General features: G+C 45.1%; 1 protein-coding gene across 1 annotated transcript in view; it reads right to left on the bottom strand.

Moving 5' to 3' along the window:
- The window catches only part of LOC138566774 (cytochrome P450 2A13-like), a 300,408-nt gene that overhangs the window by 76,472 nt on the left and 206,816 nt on the right, over positions 1-17,120 (bottom strand). Inside the window, exon 7 of the mRNA XM_069644422.1 lies at positions 15,007-15,194. Coding sequence (XP_069500523.1) covers positions 15,007-15,194 — 188 coding nt within the window. The remainder of the gene's footprint in view (positions 1-15,006; positions 15,195-17,120) is intronic.

The raw sequence follows: 17,120 nt of genomic DNA, 5'->3' as shown, positions 1-17,120 counted from the left end.
TCTTCAACACCCATTCTTGTTACAAACCCCCACCTCTCTGTCACTTTTCTGTGCACACAGCACCATCCATAATTGGAAATTAACTAGATCCTTCTGTAAGGCAGTAATATATATTGGGCCTCATTATAAGTTTGGCGGTAGCCTTGCCGGTAAAACCTGCAGGCTAACGCCAAACTTGCAATATTTTCCAGCACCCGCGAATGGGCAATTACCGGGTCATTACGACCCGGCCGGACCCGGTAATTGCTCATTCGCGGGAGCCGGAACAAAGATGCTCCCCATTCCCATTCGGCCCAACAGGGCCGAATGGGAATGGGGAGGTCGGATGCACCCGCACCGTTAATAACAGTGCTGGTGCAGCCGACATGCTGTGCTCACGGGTGCCGCTCTGTCTGCCAGGTCCGACCTGGCTGGCAGAAAGGCACCCGCGAGCACAACTCAGTTTGCGGGTCCGGGAACTACGGTATCAGCAAGCTTACCGGTACCGTTGTTCCTGGACCGGCAAACTTGGAATTTATTTTCAAATTTCTTTATTGGCATTTCTTAAGGTTACAACAGTAGCATGTCTTGGTCAACATGCTACGACATTAAGCATTGCATGTGCTAAATGACAAAACAATAACGTAAAACCAAGATTAACTGTCTCCGTGTGCATGATGATGCAGTTCGGCATGAGTGGGATAAGTATGGGGGGAAAGCATGAGGGCTAAGGGTAAGTGGGGTAAGGGAGGAGGTGGTCCAATTCGGATTCGAGGAATGACCTGTTACAGGTGCATCTGTGGGTGATGAGTTCCAATGACAGTGGAGCGGCTGTGTTCAAGGGGGTTTATCATCAGAGGGATGAAACATACTCCACGGTAGCGCTTTCCAAGTGTCCAGCCTCACACTTGCATCATCAGGAGATCTAGTGACACTATCCTCCCAAGCTTTGGTTTCAGCTCCCACCCAGCGTTCTAGCTCTCCATACCATGTGTTGTATTGTGGGCCATTAGGTTGGTTCCATGCCATTGCAATAGTCCTTTTGGTTAGTACACATGCAATGTCCATAAGTTTCACAGTGTGCTTAATTTTTGCTAGTTTAGGATAAGTTCCTAAAAGGCATTCACTGGGGCACCATTCATGCCTGCCCTCTTGCACGTCTGTTCCACCTCAGCCCAAAGACGCCGCACCTTGGTGCATTCCCAAAACATATGTAAATGTTCTGCCTTGTCGGCGTTACACCAATTGCAATTAGGATGAACTTGTTTGTTGAACTTCGCCATTCTAATTGGAGTTGGGTATGTGAGATATAATACATTCAGCTGAATTAGTCGAAACCTAGAATTCCTGGACATCTCTTTAGGGAACGCGAGAGCACTGTCCCACTCCTTATCGGTCATTTCCAGCCCTGCAGGGTTAACATATAAGTCCCATGCCGTCATGTGGGAGGCTCGCTCCGTGTGCTGCAACTCAAATGATCTGCGTGTTCCTGGTGGCCTTGTACACAATGTTGCGGCAGCGTATGTGTAATACCGGGCTTGCGCTGGCTAAAAGGATCAGTGCATATGGCTCGTTTCTCTGCGATCCGAAGTTCCAAGAAAGGAGTCCTGGGTGCCGTGATGGTAAGGATGGGGTCGGGCAATAGCGATAGCAGTCATGGGCCCTTGGGTGGGAAGGGGACGTTATGGTTAAGTTGTGCTACCAAAAACCTATGAAATTCAGTAAAAAAAACTTAGTTAAAGGGACATTTGTGATGTCATCTTTGATGTCCTTGGTGTTAGTCTTAGCAGTGCACAGTGGTGGCGCGTGTTATGTTTGCTTAGCTTATCATTACTAGCGAATTTCAGGGGGTTTTTGGTTTTACTTTGAACCATAACGTCCCTTTAACAAAGTTTTTTTACTGAATATACATAAATATACATTACATTTTAAAAAACCTTATGTATTTATTTACTTTATTTATTGGGTATTTATAAGGTGCATATACAGCAAATGGCGTTTCAAGGTGCCACAAGACAAAAAAGGGGAGCGGAGGGCAGGGAAGAAAACAACAATAACGGTCCCACCAGGCTTTGTGTCATTCGGATCGTGCAAGTGCAGTAACAAGAAGTGCAGAGGGAAAGGTTGTGGGGAAGGGGGAATGTGCCAGTCCGGGCAGAAGGGATAATGCTAGGGTTGGAGAGTTGTGTGGGGCAGAGTGGAGGTATACAATTGAAGGTGGGGAGGAGAAGGGGAAGAAGAGGGCCCCTGGGGCTAGCCAAGTGCCTAGGAGGAGGCCAGGTGGGCAAGTGCCAGGGGATGCAGGGAGTGAGGTTCACATGCTAAGAGCGAGGACAGGGGTGGACCAGCCTCTGTAAGGAGGCACACCCCGCCAGGCAGGTCAGGTGCGCAAGGACAAGTGCAGGTTTTCAGGGACACCACAGTGCAGAGGTACACTAGGCTAGGAGGGTCTGGTGCCCTGTAGGACTCAGAAGAGACCAGGCAGCCAGTCAATACAGCAAAAGGGGGCAATTAGCTGGGCAGGGGAAGAGGGAAGGAAGAAGAGAAAAGGAGGGTCTTGAGAAGCTTCCAGAATTTAAAAGAGATCCCGCTCAAGCCTGAGAGGGGCATGAAGGCCCATGCAGATGGAGGTTCCTGCCGAAGAGAGAGAGCTACACCCCACTCTTTGCTTGGAAAAACATCTGATCTACAGAGAGTTGGAGTAGGAAGACCAAGAGCTCTAGCAGGGAGATATTCAGGGGGAGTCAGTTGGATGTAGCGTGGTCCAGGGCCCCAGAAAGCCTTGTGGGTGATACAGAGGGTCTTCATCTTGATCCTCGCAGCTACCAGGAGCCAGTGGAGAGCTTTTAGGGCTGGAGAGATGCGGCCCCTGGATTTGAGGCAAAAGGATAAGTCTTGCAGTCCTATTCTGGATTAGTTGAAAGTGGCAAAGGGAGGATAAAGGCAGATTGAGGAAGAAGCTATTGCAGTAGTGCAGCCTAGAGAGGACCAGCGCTCTGGAGACATTGAGTTTCTGGGGAAGGTGAGGAAAGGGAGAATGCCTCTGAGAAGGTGCAGCTGAAAGTGTGCCTTCTGGGCAAGGTCTGATTTGAGGAGAGATGGAGAGAGGGGAGTCGAAGATGACACCACGCTCTTTAGCCTCACAAGAGGGTGAGGGGAGGGACACATGCAGGACAGCCAGAGAGTAGTAGGGACGGAGTGAGCAGGGGTCCCAATGAGAAGGATCGCCGTCTTACTGGTGTTAAGTCAGAGATCTTTTAGCAGCACACCATGCCTGCATAGCAGTCAGACAATCAGGAATAAGAGAGGAAGAAGAGCAGGCATTGAAGGGAAGCTTGAAGGAGAGCTGCATGTCGCCCGAATAACACTGGAAGTGAGGATAGAAGGTGGAGATCAATTGGGCCAGAGGAGCAAGGTAGATGTTGAAGAGCCACGGCAAGCTGATAGAGCCCTGAGGGATTGAGGGATGCCACAGGGGGAGATTGTGGAGGAAGAGAAAAAAGGACCCAATTGAACCTGGGAAGATTGGTCAGATAGGAAGGAGGTCAACAAGTCCAGTGCCAGGTCTGTGATGTCATGGGTATCACAGAGCTGATTTATAAGGGTGGCATGAATGACTGTATCTAATGCCGAGGAAAGATCGAGATAGATGAGAACCAAAGGACAGTTGGAATCGAGATTTGAGGGCACATCTTCATGGGTGTTCAGGAGAGTAGTTCCATGCCTCTGGCTGCTCCGAAGCCAGACTAGTGGTCGTGGAGACAACCAACAGATTCAGTATGGTGGATCTGTTGGGAGATGACCAGCTTTTCCAAGAGTTTGACCAGGAAGGGGGTAATAGAGATAGTATGTGCGGTAGTTAGTCAGACAGGAAGGGTCGGCAAAAGGTTTTCTAAGGCAAGGGTGCACAAGGGAGTGCTTGAGGGGTAGTGGGAAGGAGCCAGTGGCAAAGGAGTGATGGAATAAATCAGCCAATGCTGAAGCAAGGGAGACAATATTGTCCTTGATAGATCTGGAGGAGCAGGGGAGCACCCGTTTGGAGGAGACTTTCATAGAGAGGATTTGTTTAGAGACCTCATCCAGTGCTATGGGCGAGAAGGGGGGAGAATAGTAGGTAAGGGGAGAGTGGGGCCAAGGGAGGCCTGAGAGTGGGTGAGGGAGGAGGGCAGGGAGTAGGGGAGAGTAAGGACAGGATGTCCTGAGTTTTGGTTGTGAAGTGGGAGGCCAGTGCAGTGCAGAGGACCTGGCATGGCAGAGAAGACGTGGAGACTGCAGTAGGAGTGGCCACTTCCTTGCATATTTTGAATAATTCAGCCATGTTGTTGGTTGTCCAAGAAATGCAGGCTTCAAGCAGATGAAGTCTGTATTGCTTTTGGATGTGCTTGAAGCCAGCCACTTCAGTTCAGCAGTTCTGCACTTGCATTTCAGAGAGGCTAGGTTGGAGTCATACCAGGTGTTGCACTTAGATACAGGCGTCATGCGCATCCTCATGACAGGGGAAAGGATGTCCATGGTGTTGGAGAGGTGAAGGTTAGCAAGTGGTGTGTCAGTGTGAGAGTCAGTGGCTGGAGTGGGATGGGGAATGAAAGTGGTGGCAACTGACACTCGCTTCATCAGTCGAATGACAGATGGCAGAGGCTTAGCCCGGGGACCCATGAGATCCAGGTGAGAGGACAGGAGAGCATGGTCAGACCAGGAGAGAGGAATAGTGAGAGGGTTGCACATGGGGATGTCTGCTGAGATGAGAGCATCCAAGGTGTGTCCAGCTGAGTGGGTCGGACCGGAGGGAGAAATGGTGAGGGAAAAAGAGACACAGAAGCCATGGAAGAGTCCAGTGGCCACATCAAGAAAATCAAGGTGAAAATTGAAGTCTCTGAGGAATTGAACTTTGGAGATGGAGGCCAGGAGAGAAGAGGTGAGGTCAAACCACTCTGAAAAGAAGAGGGAGACTGGACCCCAGGGTCCTGTAGATGGTGGCAAGAGCCATCGAGAGGATAGAAGAGATGCGAAGCCTGCAGACAAAGCATTCGAAGGAAGAGTAGGACTGAGTGGATATGATAGTAGCAGGGCACCATTCAGGTAGGATCAGAGCCACTCCGCCTCCAGATCAGTTAGGCCTCGGCTTAGAGAGGATATTGTAGCCCTCAGGGAGGAATGAGTCAAAAACAGTGACAGAGCTGGCAGTGAACCATGTCTCAGTGAGAGCGAGGAAGTCACGGTCAAATTCATCAAGGAGGTGACAGATGTCAGAGGTGTGTTTAACGGCAGAGCGAGAGTTGAAGATAGCATAGTGAAGCTGGTAGCCACCTTTGAAGGTCATCCCAGGAGAAGTACAGGGATGAGGTACACCTGTCAGTGGTGGTGAAGGTGGCAGAAGGAGGAGTGGTAGGAGAGGGGAGGAGGTTGATGAGAGATGGTCGACGCCTATAAAGAAGGAAGAGATTGTGCTGAGAGCCCTGGGATATGACAGTGCCATTCTGGTAGACATTAATGATTAACCTAGAGGATGGGAAGTGTGCCAAGAGTACTTCCCATCTGGTTCCACCATTAAAGGGTGAAGAGGAGAAAGGGGAGAGGACTGCTGAGACCATGTGTGGAGTCCATAGGTGCAGAGAGAGTGCGACAAAGAGGATGCCAGTGACAGTCTACATAGAAGAAGCGTTGACGTAGGTGTCAGCAATGGGCAGGCCTGGGTTGGAGACCAGGACACCTTTCTTGAACGTTTTCCTCCCAGGCTTCAAAAGAGAGGTAGGATAGGTGATCGAGTAGCAGAATGAATAGTGGAGATGGAGAGCACCATGGAGGGAGAGGGAAGAGAGATGGAAGAAGAGAGAGACAGTGAAACAGCACAATGACAATTAACTCACCAGGCAGCCTAGCAGCAAAACAGGCGCAGATGAAACAGGTGCACAAGGTTGCACAGGTCACCAACCGGGGTATTGCGCTGCGATGAAGGAAAGCGACTCAGGTGGGATATGGACCCAAAGCCTCGTAATGGCCCCTCAGCACTGTTCACCTGCACTGCCAGTCCAATAAACTCAGGCTTCTCAATGCCTGAGATTGCCTCACTGATTTTGGAAAAATTGCTGCAGGAGCACATCCATCTTTGTCACTTCTGTTGAGCCCCTCTGATACTCCATGTCTCCAGTCTTGCTTCCAGATCGACTGATCTCACTATGTGCTTTATGAGACACACCCCAATCAAGCTGTAGAGAACAATGGTCCGGTCTCACCTTAGCGTTGCTTCCTCCCTTGGATAAGTGCAGTCGGCTCTGTGCATTCCTCTTATTCCATACAGAGAGTGGGGGATATAGCCCGCTGAGCGGGCACCTTGCTGCTCTATTGTGGTAGTTGCACCCCTAAATGCATGAACCCTCCACATGCACCTGCAGCATCACGGGGTGGACCAGATGGGTCTCCCTGCGTCTCCACTATGTAAACACTGTGCCTGCCACATATCATTAATCCTTTACTGTCCATAGACCTAAAACGATTGCTGCCTCTATATTGAGCAAATGCCAACTTTTAAGTTTGACCAATTTAGAAATTCAACATTTCTACTGGTCAGCTTTTTTTGTTGCACAAAAGGTATTCTCATTTTGTGAAAATGTCTTTTGAACTGATAACGGTTAGGGAGAATTCTCCAGAATGGCTAGTTTCCCTTAACTAATGAGTCCCTCAACAGCTTTGCTGGATTTCTAGGATTTTGTTTTCATCTATTAAGAGTGGGAGCCTTTTTTCCCATTCTTACATGTGTTTTGCTGTGTGTGTTTAACATTTTCTTGTGTTCACAGACTGTGGAGCTTCACCTACACACTAGGCATCATCTTTCTACTGTGTGTTACACAGCACCTTCAGTGCAGTGACATAGGGTTGTCTTTTTCGACTTCCCATTCTGACTACATTTTCTGGGACTGACTACTGTCTCCCAGAACCTGTAAAGTTGCCATTGACTTTATTAGTCTTTTTTAAACTCACAGACCCAGTGCAAACTATCTTACATAGAGTTCTGGAAAGGGTTAATATTTATCCTTTGTGTCTGTTTCTCATGCAACATTGTTTTGTTCCCTTTTCATTAAGACATGGCTGGTGGCAGTGGTAACTACCCTATTTTTCCTACCGCGGTTATCTTAAATAGCCTTGGTATTGTTTTAGGCTATCTTGGTAGTCTCAAACTTAAACCCGCTAGACCATATACGTTTTTATACGGTTCCGGATGGGTTTATTCGCCATTTCTTTTTGTAAAAGTCAATCTCGTGTTTTACTCTGCGCGCCAAAACAGGTTTGGTTCCTTTGTTTGCCGTCCTTTTGCAGGCTTCTGTACAGAAGCCCTCCTTAGGAGCCTGAATGTCTGAGGGGAATAGGATGTGAGAGAAGGGTTTAGGACTCCCTTGGAGACCCATGTCGCACTCTGATGAGATTGGCTGTGGTGACTGTCCAGGCGGCACAGCCACCCTGCTGTGTGATTGACAGCCAGGCTGTGTGAATGGGGAAAACTGCATAAAAAGCAGGTCTCTGTGACTGAGAAGGCAGAGCCGATCGAGAGAACCGAAGAGAAGCTGACAGAAGAGGACCTCTACCATGACTGAACCTCCCGGAGAAGCCCTGCTGCGGGTCCAAATGTTCAAACTTCGACGACAGGGATGATCTGCAAGGAATCTTCTCCCCTTGTGCTGGTGGGATCAACCAGTTCACCAAACTGCAAGCCAGGCCTCCCTCCTCTAGTTGAATTTGCTGTACAGAGCTACAGTGAACCGGATAGCCAGGAGGAACAGACCCTGCTTGGGTTTTAAGGAGTGCACCTTTTATTTGTCGCTTTGCTCTGCTGCTGGTTTCTTTCCTGTGCAGTGCAGGACCCTCCAGTCTTCCTCCTTCTTGTCAGTCTGACAGTCGCTTCAGGAACCGTGAGCCTGCAGGACCTGCCAGGAAAGTCTGCCTCAGCTACAGCATTCTTCTGCTCTAAAGGTACTGTGCTAACCCGGTTGTTCGTTTCGTCCAGCCTCGGTAAAAATGTGTGAAATCTTTCGCCAATCCGAGGACTTGTCCTTCTCTATTCTTTAAAGTTACTTTTCTTCCGACCAACTTCGTTCTGGACTCCTGGCAAAGACTTAACCACAAACTACCCTGAACTGTGTGATCCTCTGCAAAGACTTTAGTCTATTGACTTTGGCCCTGGCCTCTTGATTTGATTTCCTCACTGTAGTTCCTTTTTCTAGATTGCCCTGCTTACTTACTTGTTGGTGCTGGTCAATTTCTGTCTAACTTTGTCTTTCACTCCCTTTTAAATCACTGGAGTGCCATTTTGCTCACTCTTCATTTTGAGCTTAACTTGTCCAACATCTATTGGGTGTGGTGTGGTGTATTAAGAGTGTGATTTTTCAATTGCTTGATAATAGTGAAATGTTTAACAACTGATGTGTAAATAAATGTATATTCTTTTACTCAGAAACCTTGAGTCAGTGTTTGTTTGATCATTGTCATTGCTGTCCTTTGTGTAACTATTGATTCTGTTCACTTTACTCGAGATAAGTCTGGCTGCTCAGCCATCGCTACCAATTTACTGTGTAGTACAGGCTTGCACCAAAGGTGAATTTGTACTGTCAGTTGTAGTGTTAATTGTGTGTGGTGTTTCCAAAGGGTACTGCATATAATCCTGCCTAACAATAACTCAATTATATGTTGCTGCTTTAACTCCCAAGTAGGTAAAGGTATATGTCCCAGCAGGAAAAGGATTTAGGGTATGACCGTCAGCACACTTACCTGCCTCCTATCTCTCTGTATGAGCAAATCCCTCCAAACTCTCTCCTAAATAGCAAAGTGATATATATTCTAGTTTTGATTACTAGAACATTACTAGAAAAGGGATCCTAGATGTATGTAACGCCTTCCTCCGGAACAGAGTTAGATGCACTAAAACGTGAACCCTGAGGAAAAAATGAAAATTAAAAATTAAAAAACAATGGGTGTGTGTTGTAAAAAATTAGGTTAACACAGTAACTGCTAGCCATTATGTGGAGCCCGAAATGGGTAACATAGTTTGTACTAAGGCCAGTGCACCCTGTATGAAGCTGGTGGTGCAAACTCTAATTCACCCTAAAATGCCAGGCTATTCTAGCGTGACAATAGATATAATCAGCAATCATAAGCAGGTAAATCCTAGGACAAAGGCAGTCCCAAAGGCGGAAACAAGAAACAGAAAAGCAATAAGAGGTCTATATGTAACCATGCAATGTGGCTACATCCCTCAAGAATGGATAATATAAATATCCCACATGCATTTAAAAACAACCAGGCAGAGAGAGGTCCGCATGCAACTGTGGAATATAAAACAGAGTTTGGACAATTTGAATTCCCAACATGTGCTAAGAAGAATTAGTGCCTTATATAAGTTAGGCAAACACCAAGGGAATCCATAATGGATAATGAAAATGACCAATGGTGAAAAATAAAAGTAAGTAAATAAAGCAAAGGGCAGAAGTTGACTCACAGCTCGTGGTAGTGCCGGGCCCACGACTGAAGCAGGGCCGGTTTTGGTCACAAAAATGTAAATTGAGACTCTCAGATAAATGAGTCAAGAACTGTTGCCATAGTCCCTTGTTGCAGGGGGAAGCACGGGAAGCCCTGTATCCTATTGGCAAATAAATCAAAATTAAGATCGAGGGCTAATGCCTACAGTCAGATATAACATTCCACATCACTTCAAATCGATGATGCAAGGAGCCAAACCCCTATACAAACATTCTATCCCCCACAAGTACCTGTGCTACGTTGGTCGCTACCAGCGGGTGGAGCGGGTTGTGTTGTAAACACAGGCTGCCGGCAAGTCATGACATTTGAAAACGTGTGGGCGCGTAATCACCGTCCGTCGGCGTGATCCAAGTTGTTAAGAGCACAGCAGCGGACTGTAAAGAGGGACGGAAGATCAATAAATACGTCCCTGTCAATCAGTGCATACAGTGCACTACAAGACACTGTCAAGACGCTCACCTGTTTGCACATGCGTGAGCTTCCTTGCCGCAACGAATCTCTGCAAGAGGTCTCCTCCCAGAGAGCATCGATAACCAGGGAGGCCAACGCAGCTCTGTTGTTCACACTTAAGGAACAGTGACACAGCACGAGGGTGGACAAAAGAGGTACTACACCCTAAAATATCACTGGGCTAGTACACCTAGGCACATATAACAAAAAGGCTCAAGATACCAACATAGGAAAAAACTAGTCAGGGTTCCTAATATGTCACATGGAGTAACCGAAGGTTCATCCTAGAAATATGAAAAGGAAACCACCCCATAGATGGTTGTAATATTGTTAATGAGGTAGCAGAAATGTAGGAGTTTCCTCATTGAGCCCTCTCCACCCCTTCCGCTGGTAGCGAGCAACGCAGCACAGGTATTTGGGGGGATAGAATGTTTGTATAGGGGTTTAGCCGGTAAGATAGCTCAGCGGGTTCAGTGCTCGCTGCTGCGATCTGAGCGTGATCTGCAGGTCGCAGGTTCGAATCCCTGCACGGCCAACTCAGCCTTTCATCCTTCTGAGGTCAATAAATGAGTACCAATTTTGGTTGGGTGATACTGTATGTAAATATGTGCTCTGTAAAGAGCTTTGGATTAAGGTGCTATATAAATAACACATCATTATCATTATTATCATTATCTTGACCTGTCTAGTGTCTGCAAACGGAAAATCCATCTGGATTCCCTATTGAGCAGTGACTGTTGCATATTGAGACTATTTTTCACCACATCCAGCACCCACCACTTTATATCGTCTGGGGAGTGTGAAAAAGCCACAAAATGTGAAACCAATGGGGCCAAGTGGTTTTTGCATCGTATTCTTGATCGATGTTCATTCATTCTTTTATGAATCGGCCTACTGGTCTGGCCAACAAATCTCAGGCCACTAGGGCACTGGATACAATAAACCACATTACTGGTTTTGCAATTTGATAAAAAGCGGATTTCCCATGTTCTGTTCTCAATGGGGAAGCTTGTTGTCTTCTTGGTGAACTGACAAGCATGGCAGTTCCCACAGGGAAAATGACCCAGCAGTGGACGCAACACTCTCTGGCTCACATTCGGTTTAGCTAGTGTGGAGGAATGCACTAGTTGGTCTTTGAGATTTCTTGATCTCTTGAAGGCAAACAATGGCTTACCTGGGCTCGGCAAACAAGTACAGACCATTGGCCAGTATTTTAATAGTGCTTTTTTAATGGCAAATGACTGTGTGCTGTAAGTGGTCACACATGTAATCCTCTCTTGTGACAGGCTTCTTAGTTTAGGTACAAGGAGATTTTCCCTTAGCGTAAACATGGCTCTTTTCAGAGCGTGCAAGACCAACTTTTTGGGATAACCTCTATCCCTCAAATCACTAGCTAATTTATTGGCATGTTGATAGTAATCCGATATTTCAGTACAATTACGCCTCAGCCTCAAAAACTGACTGTAGGGCAGATTTTCCTTAAGGGACCTGGGATGGAAGCTGGTGAAGTGAAGAGTGGTATTCCTATCAGTGTCCTTCTTGTGTAACGTGCAATGGAGATGTCCCAATTGAGCCTTGAGTTCCAGGTCCAGGAAATTGATGGATGTGTTGTCATACTCCATGGTAAATTTGATGGTAGGATGTTGATTATTAAGATAAGTGAAAAAAGCATTAAGGGAATCAAAGTTACCCTGCCAGATAAAGATCATATCATCAATATACCTAAGCCATTTCCTGATTTGTGATCTAAATTGGTTGTTGGCTGAAAGTACCCACTGTTCCTCAATGGCCACCATAAAAAGAATGGCTAGGCTAGGGGCAAATGCCGCCCCCATAGCCGTGCCCCTTGTCTGCAGATAATACTGTCCTGCATATACAAAAAAGTTCTTTTGTAAAGCAATTGTCATAAATTCAATAATGAACCCTACTGGGACCCTTTGTTGTGTCCCCTGATGGATTAGACATCTATGTATAATCTCTGTGGCCTCCTCCTGGTGTATATTGGTGTGCAATGATTTAATATCCATTGTGACCAGGAGATATTTCTCACTGTCAAATGGTTCCCCTTCAAAGATATTGATCATGGCGATAGTATCTTTTAGATAAGTCAAAGTTTTCTTGCTTATGGGTTGTAAAAACAAGTCTATGAGAGGTTCCAGTATCGAACCACAGCCCGATGCTATAGGTCTTCCCGGGGGGTTAAGTTTGTGTTTATGAATCTTAGGGAGGGCATAAAAGGAAGGGGTCCTCCCCTCGGAATAAGTCAAATATTCAATTTCCTCCCATGTGATCCAAGAGTGATCTGCTGCAAATTGGGCAGTTTCCCTGATCTCCTCTTTGATTTCTGGGGATGGATCCTTCCGTAACAGGGCGGTAACTCCCCTGATCCTCCAGTAGGTCCATTACCATTTTATGATATTTAATTGGGGAAAAAAACACTATTCCTCCCCCTTTTATCAGCAGGCTTAATTACTAAGCCTGCATTAGTTGTAAGTTCGTCCATCACCCGTTTTTCAGCATTCATCAAATTGTACTGCGTGTTGTTCTGTAATCTCTTGAAATCCGATATCACACATTTTTCAAAAATAATTATTCCTTCGGCTACCTGGTTGTCAGATGGAGTAAAGTTAGATGGGACCCTCAGGCCTGTGTCTTGTGGGCTCAGTTCTTGTTCCTTGTAGTTACTGAAAACATACCTTTCTAAAGAATTGTCTCAGTTCACCTTATGCTGTAAATCAATCAGTCCTATTAGTCGGGACAAATGCTAAATCCTTCCCCAGGAGTTGGATTTGAATAGGAGCCAATTTAGTGTCTGATAAATAAAAAAATGGGATCTCTCTTTCCAATTCTCTTTGGGGTACAATGTTAATCATGGTGGTTACTGGGTGTAACCACTCCTGCGGGGTAGTTGTCACCATCCGCCGCCCCATGGGTCCCATGTTTGGTTGTAAAAATCCCCCTGGAAACCTCGGAACTGGCCTCTCCCTAAAAAAGGCTCTGGTTCCTAGATCTATGGGTTTGTGGAGGTCCCAGTGGGGGTTGGTCCTCACCTGTAGAGTCGCTATTGAAATCAGAAAATGGGACCCACCTCCGTGTTCTTACTTTGTTGGGATCTATCATGTGTCCTTTGTTGCAAATAATCTGCACTGAGGCATGGGTAAATCTTCTCTATCCTAAATTCTTGTATGTCTTTACCTAGTTTTTTGGTTTTCTTAGAGAGAGTTGTGGATTTGAAATCCTCAAACAGTTTTTCAATCTCCCTTAATTTATCATCTGCATGACCAATTAAGGGATTCGCTTTAAATTTCAGTTCATCTGCCTCCAGTTTTTTCTGCATGACAATCGCTAACCTTTGTGCAGTTGAAATTGTTAGGGCCCTAAGATTCCTGCTGCATTTGGTTGCAATTGAACTGAAGCCAGTTTTATACTACTCATCATCCAGGAAGAGCCCTGGCTCATTTCTCACCACCAGACCTGCCGGGATGATGCTGGCCCTAAGGTATTCTCTTAAAAAATGGCTGTATAGTTTGGTTCTAAAACCTTTTTTCTTCAATTTAAGAAGTTCATCTGTGTTATTCTGTAGGGCGGGACTTCCAGTGGTCCTCGTTTGTTCAAAAAAGGAAGGGCCTCCGATGATATTGAGTATCTGCTCTTCGCTAAAGCTCAGAGTAGCATACTCTGCCATGTCCTAGTTAGGGTGCATGTGAAGAAAAGGAAAACATATTTCCCAGAAGTGTGGTTAGAGACTGAAAATAGTGTAGAGAAAGAAAAATAATAGTAACATTATTTCAAAGCTACTCAAACTAAAGAAATTACCAAATGGTCGGAGTACATATACCCTGAATATGTTTTGGTATACTGTACTCCAACTAACCATAAAGATAGCCTAGGCTATCCATAAATTGATTAACTAAAGGGTAATTCCTTACTCTGTCTAGGACTGGGAAAAGAAACAAGTAGTAAAGGTATATGGCCCTCATTAGGACCCTGGCGTTAAGGGGTTAACGGTGCCGTAAAAGGTGTCGGCGCCATAAAACCCTTAACGCCTTACTACGAGGTCCCTTTGCGGGACCCGACTTTAACGGCTGGTCTAGACCAGCCGTTAAAGTAGGAGCCCGCAAAGGGACTCTCGAGGTAAGTACGGTACCGCAATTTCCGGTACCGTACTTACCGCCTTCCCCATTCCCATTATGCACTATGGGCCAAATATGGGAATGGGGAAGGGCCATGGTGGCATGGGGAATTACCGCCCAGCCAACCTTGGAATGGGGTGGTAATTCCCCATTCCACCATGGCGGACTCCGGCATCCACCATGGTGCTAATAGCACCATGGTTTTCCGCCGGAGTCCTAATGAGGGCCTATGTCCCAGCAGGAAATGGATTTAGGGTATGACCGTCAGAACAATTACCTGCCTCCTATCTCTCTGTATGAGCAAATCCCTCCAAACTCTCTCCTAAATAGGAAAGTGATATATATTCTAGTTTTGATTACTAGAACATTACTAGAACAGGGATCCTTGTCGACAATGTTTGCCGAATAGAGGTCCGTCTAACTTTATTGCACCCTCTTCCACTTTATATTTCTAAGGGAAAAATACACTAATGCATATAACGTGCTACCTTAAAAAACATAACAACACGATGATCTAGAAAAAGATCTATATCACAATTTATTAGCACAAGTCAACAAATATACAAACAAAGAAAATTAGGGTTTTCTTTGAGAAAAATATTAAATGAATCCGAAGCTGTTACTTCAACATAAACTCAATATGCTAAAGACAAAGAAACCAAAACAAAAACATTTTGAAGATAATAGCATGAAATAATTTGGCATGCATAAATTAATTTAGTACAGTTGAGTTGTTGCTAATAGCTGCTTTAACTCCCATCAACCGATATTTAGAATTGAAAGAGAAAAAACAGCACATGTTCCCAACTTTATTTTCATGTTATGCTCTCTTGGAAGTTAACAGCTGATGACCTCTTTGCTTTATCAGAGGTGAGCTCAACCTTGAATCTTTTAGCATTTTCTCATCATAAATTACCTTAGGAATCATGTATCCCCTGAACAGGATGTCACAAGTCACTGCATGTGGAACTCCCATTGGGAGGAGGTCACAGAATCTCTGGATCTCGTGAACCACAGCTTGTGTGTATGGCATCTTTGTTCTGTCTTCATATGATGGACTCCGATGTTGGCCAATTTCACGGTCAATTTCCTCTTGGATTTTACCTGTTAGGTGAATTTAATCACATTGTAAGAAGAAAGAATCCGTTGAAACATGTAAATCATCCACAATTACATAATTTAACCCATACTCATCACTGTTTCTCTCGGTTTTACCACCATATTTTGCTTTGAAGTAGCACGTCATACAAATTGAGATAATACCTATATATTTTTTTTAATGGGTTTTATATCAGAAGAAATGTGTTATGGGCTCTTGCTTTGGTAAGTCTTGCAATGTAATGGAAGTATTTATGATGGTATAAATGCAGTTGTACTTCACTGAGGAATGAACAGGTTGGGTAAGTAAGCATATTAGTGAGTAGATGTGCAGTCCCCTCCACAGGCATTGAGTGGTTAGTTTTGGCATCATAAAATTAATATGTGTGGATAGCATGTTGGCCTGCAACTGAAACTGGTTTGCCCATGAAGTTCCTGAATATGCAGTAAATACAGACTTTTGTAACCTATATATTTTTGGGCAAACTTTCTGAAAAGTGATCTGCAGCATTCTATGCATTGCAAATTGAGATTTGGGGAGATTTTCTGGTTCCTGCCGATGTTTGTTCCAGCCCGGATCTGCCCATATCACCATTAAGAGGAAAAGGACTTCAGGGAAGTTTGGCAGAAGTTATGGCAAGTTCAGGTTGATTCTCGGGGAAATGAAATCATACACAAAATAACTTCAAAAGTTAATGGAAGTAGAGAATTTAGTGGAACATGTATGGTGTGTAGTTGGGCTGTATAGTGGGTATCAAGAGGAAATGAACTTTGGTGCAACTTTGAATCTTATCTAGGTAGACCAACATAAGAGAACTCTGCAGTAAAATATCTCAGTAGATTAAATAACAGGTGTGAAGATATATGAGTAACCTGGAGGTCCAAGGTTTGAATCTAGGCAAGAACAACTCCGTGTTTCATTCTTTTGAAGTTTATAAAGTTAGTAAAGTTGAAGTGTGCAACTGTATTATTGCATGTCATATCAGTAGAGGCAGTGAAAAGTCAGACATGCCCGGGTCTGCTTTTACTCATTTGGCTGGCAATTATTAAAAGTTATTGAGATTTACAATGTAGTGTTAAGCACCAGGTAGGATTCTGCTTTGCCGGCCTAAGCTGAGCCATCATGAAACGGAGTCAAGTGAGGGAAGGCTTGGAGCATTCACTGGACAAGTCCCCCATCACCCCCTGCAACCTGTCGCTTAATGCTATTAACATCCCATAATTTGCTCTAAGATTACAGGGAATCAAGTGCATGCCAAAAGCACAAGCACAATTTTCTTTGAAAAATAAAACAAGATGACAGCCAACACACAATGTAGAAAAGGGTTTAATTCTCCTCTCTATGTAGTTGGCAGCTACTGTATTAATTCGGGGCAGGCATCACTTACAGAGCAGCAGGAAACAGGTACATTGGTTTAGGGGGAGGAAAGGAGGGCAGGCGCCACCGATGGGGGCGAGGGAGACTGGGCAAAGGAAAAACATGATAGAGTGGGGAGATTTGCGGGCATCCCATAGTAAAAAGCAAGCTTATAAGGGTTGATCAAGGCAACGTTTCAAATAATAGTATTGTGAGGTGCCACTACTAGGATGCTAACATTATGTCATTAAGCATGTGCATAGCATAGTTAAGGTTTAGTGTGGTTCAGTGTGCTTATCTTTGGAGTTTCAGAAAATAACTTTAACCCTTGAGCCCATATACAAAATATCTGAAATACATCCACAGTAAACTTTTGAGTCTGCAGTCTACGCATGGCAAATGTGATACTTTTAAAATCTTTTAACATGGGGCAGTTCTCATAGAGAAGGAAATAGTCCACATATCTCAAAAGTAGCCCCTTTGATTTTCAAGATTTGAGCCTAAATCTCATCGTGAATTGATGTACTGTGAAAAAAATTTGGAAATCTGTGCATGTGGTGAAATGCAAGACTACA

This window comes from Ambystoma mexicanum, chromosome 2p (assembly GCF_040938575.1).
Source record: "Ambystoma mexicanum isolate Mex_15411 chromosome 2p, UKY_AmexF1_1, whole genome shotgun sequence".
NCBI lineage: Eukaryota > Metazoa > Chordata > Amphibia > Caudata > Ambystomatidae > Ambystoma > Ambystoma mexicanum.
The sequence above is the reverse complement of the archived record's forward strand: the minus strand, read 5'-3'. Positions and strand labels throughout refer to the sequence as shown.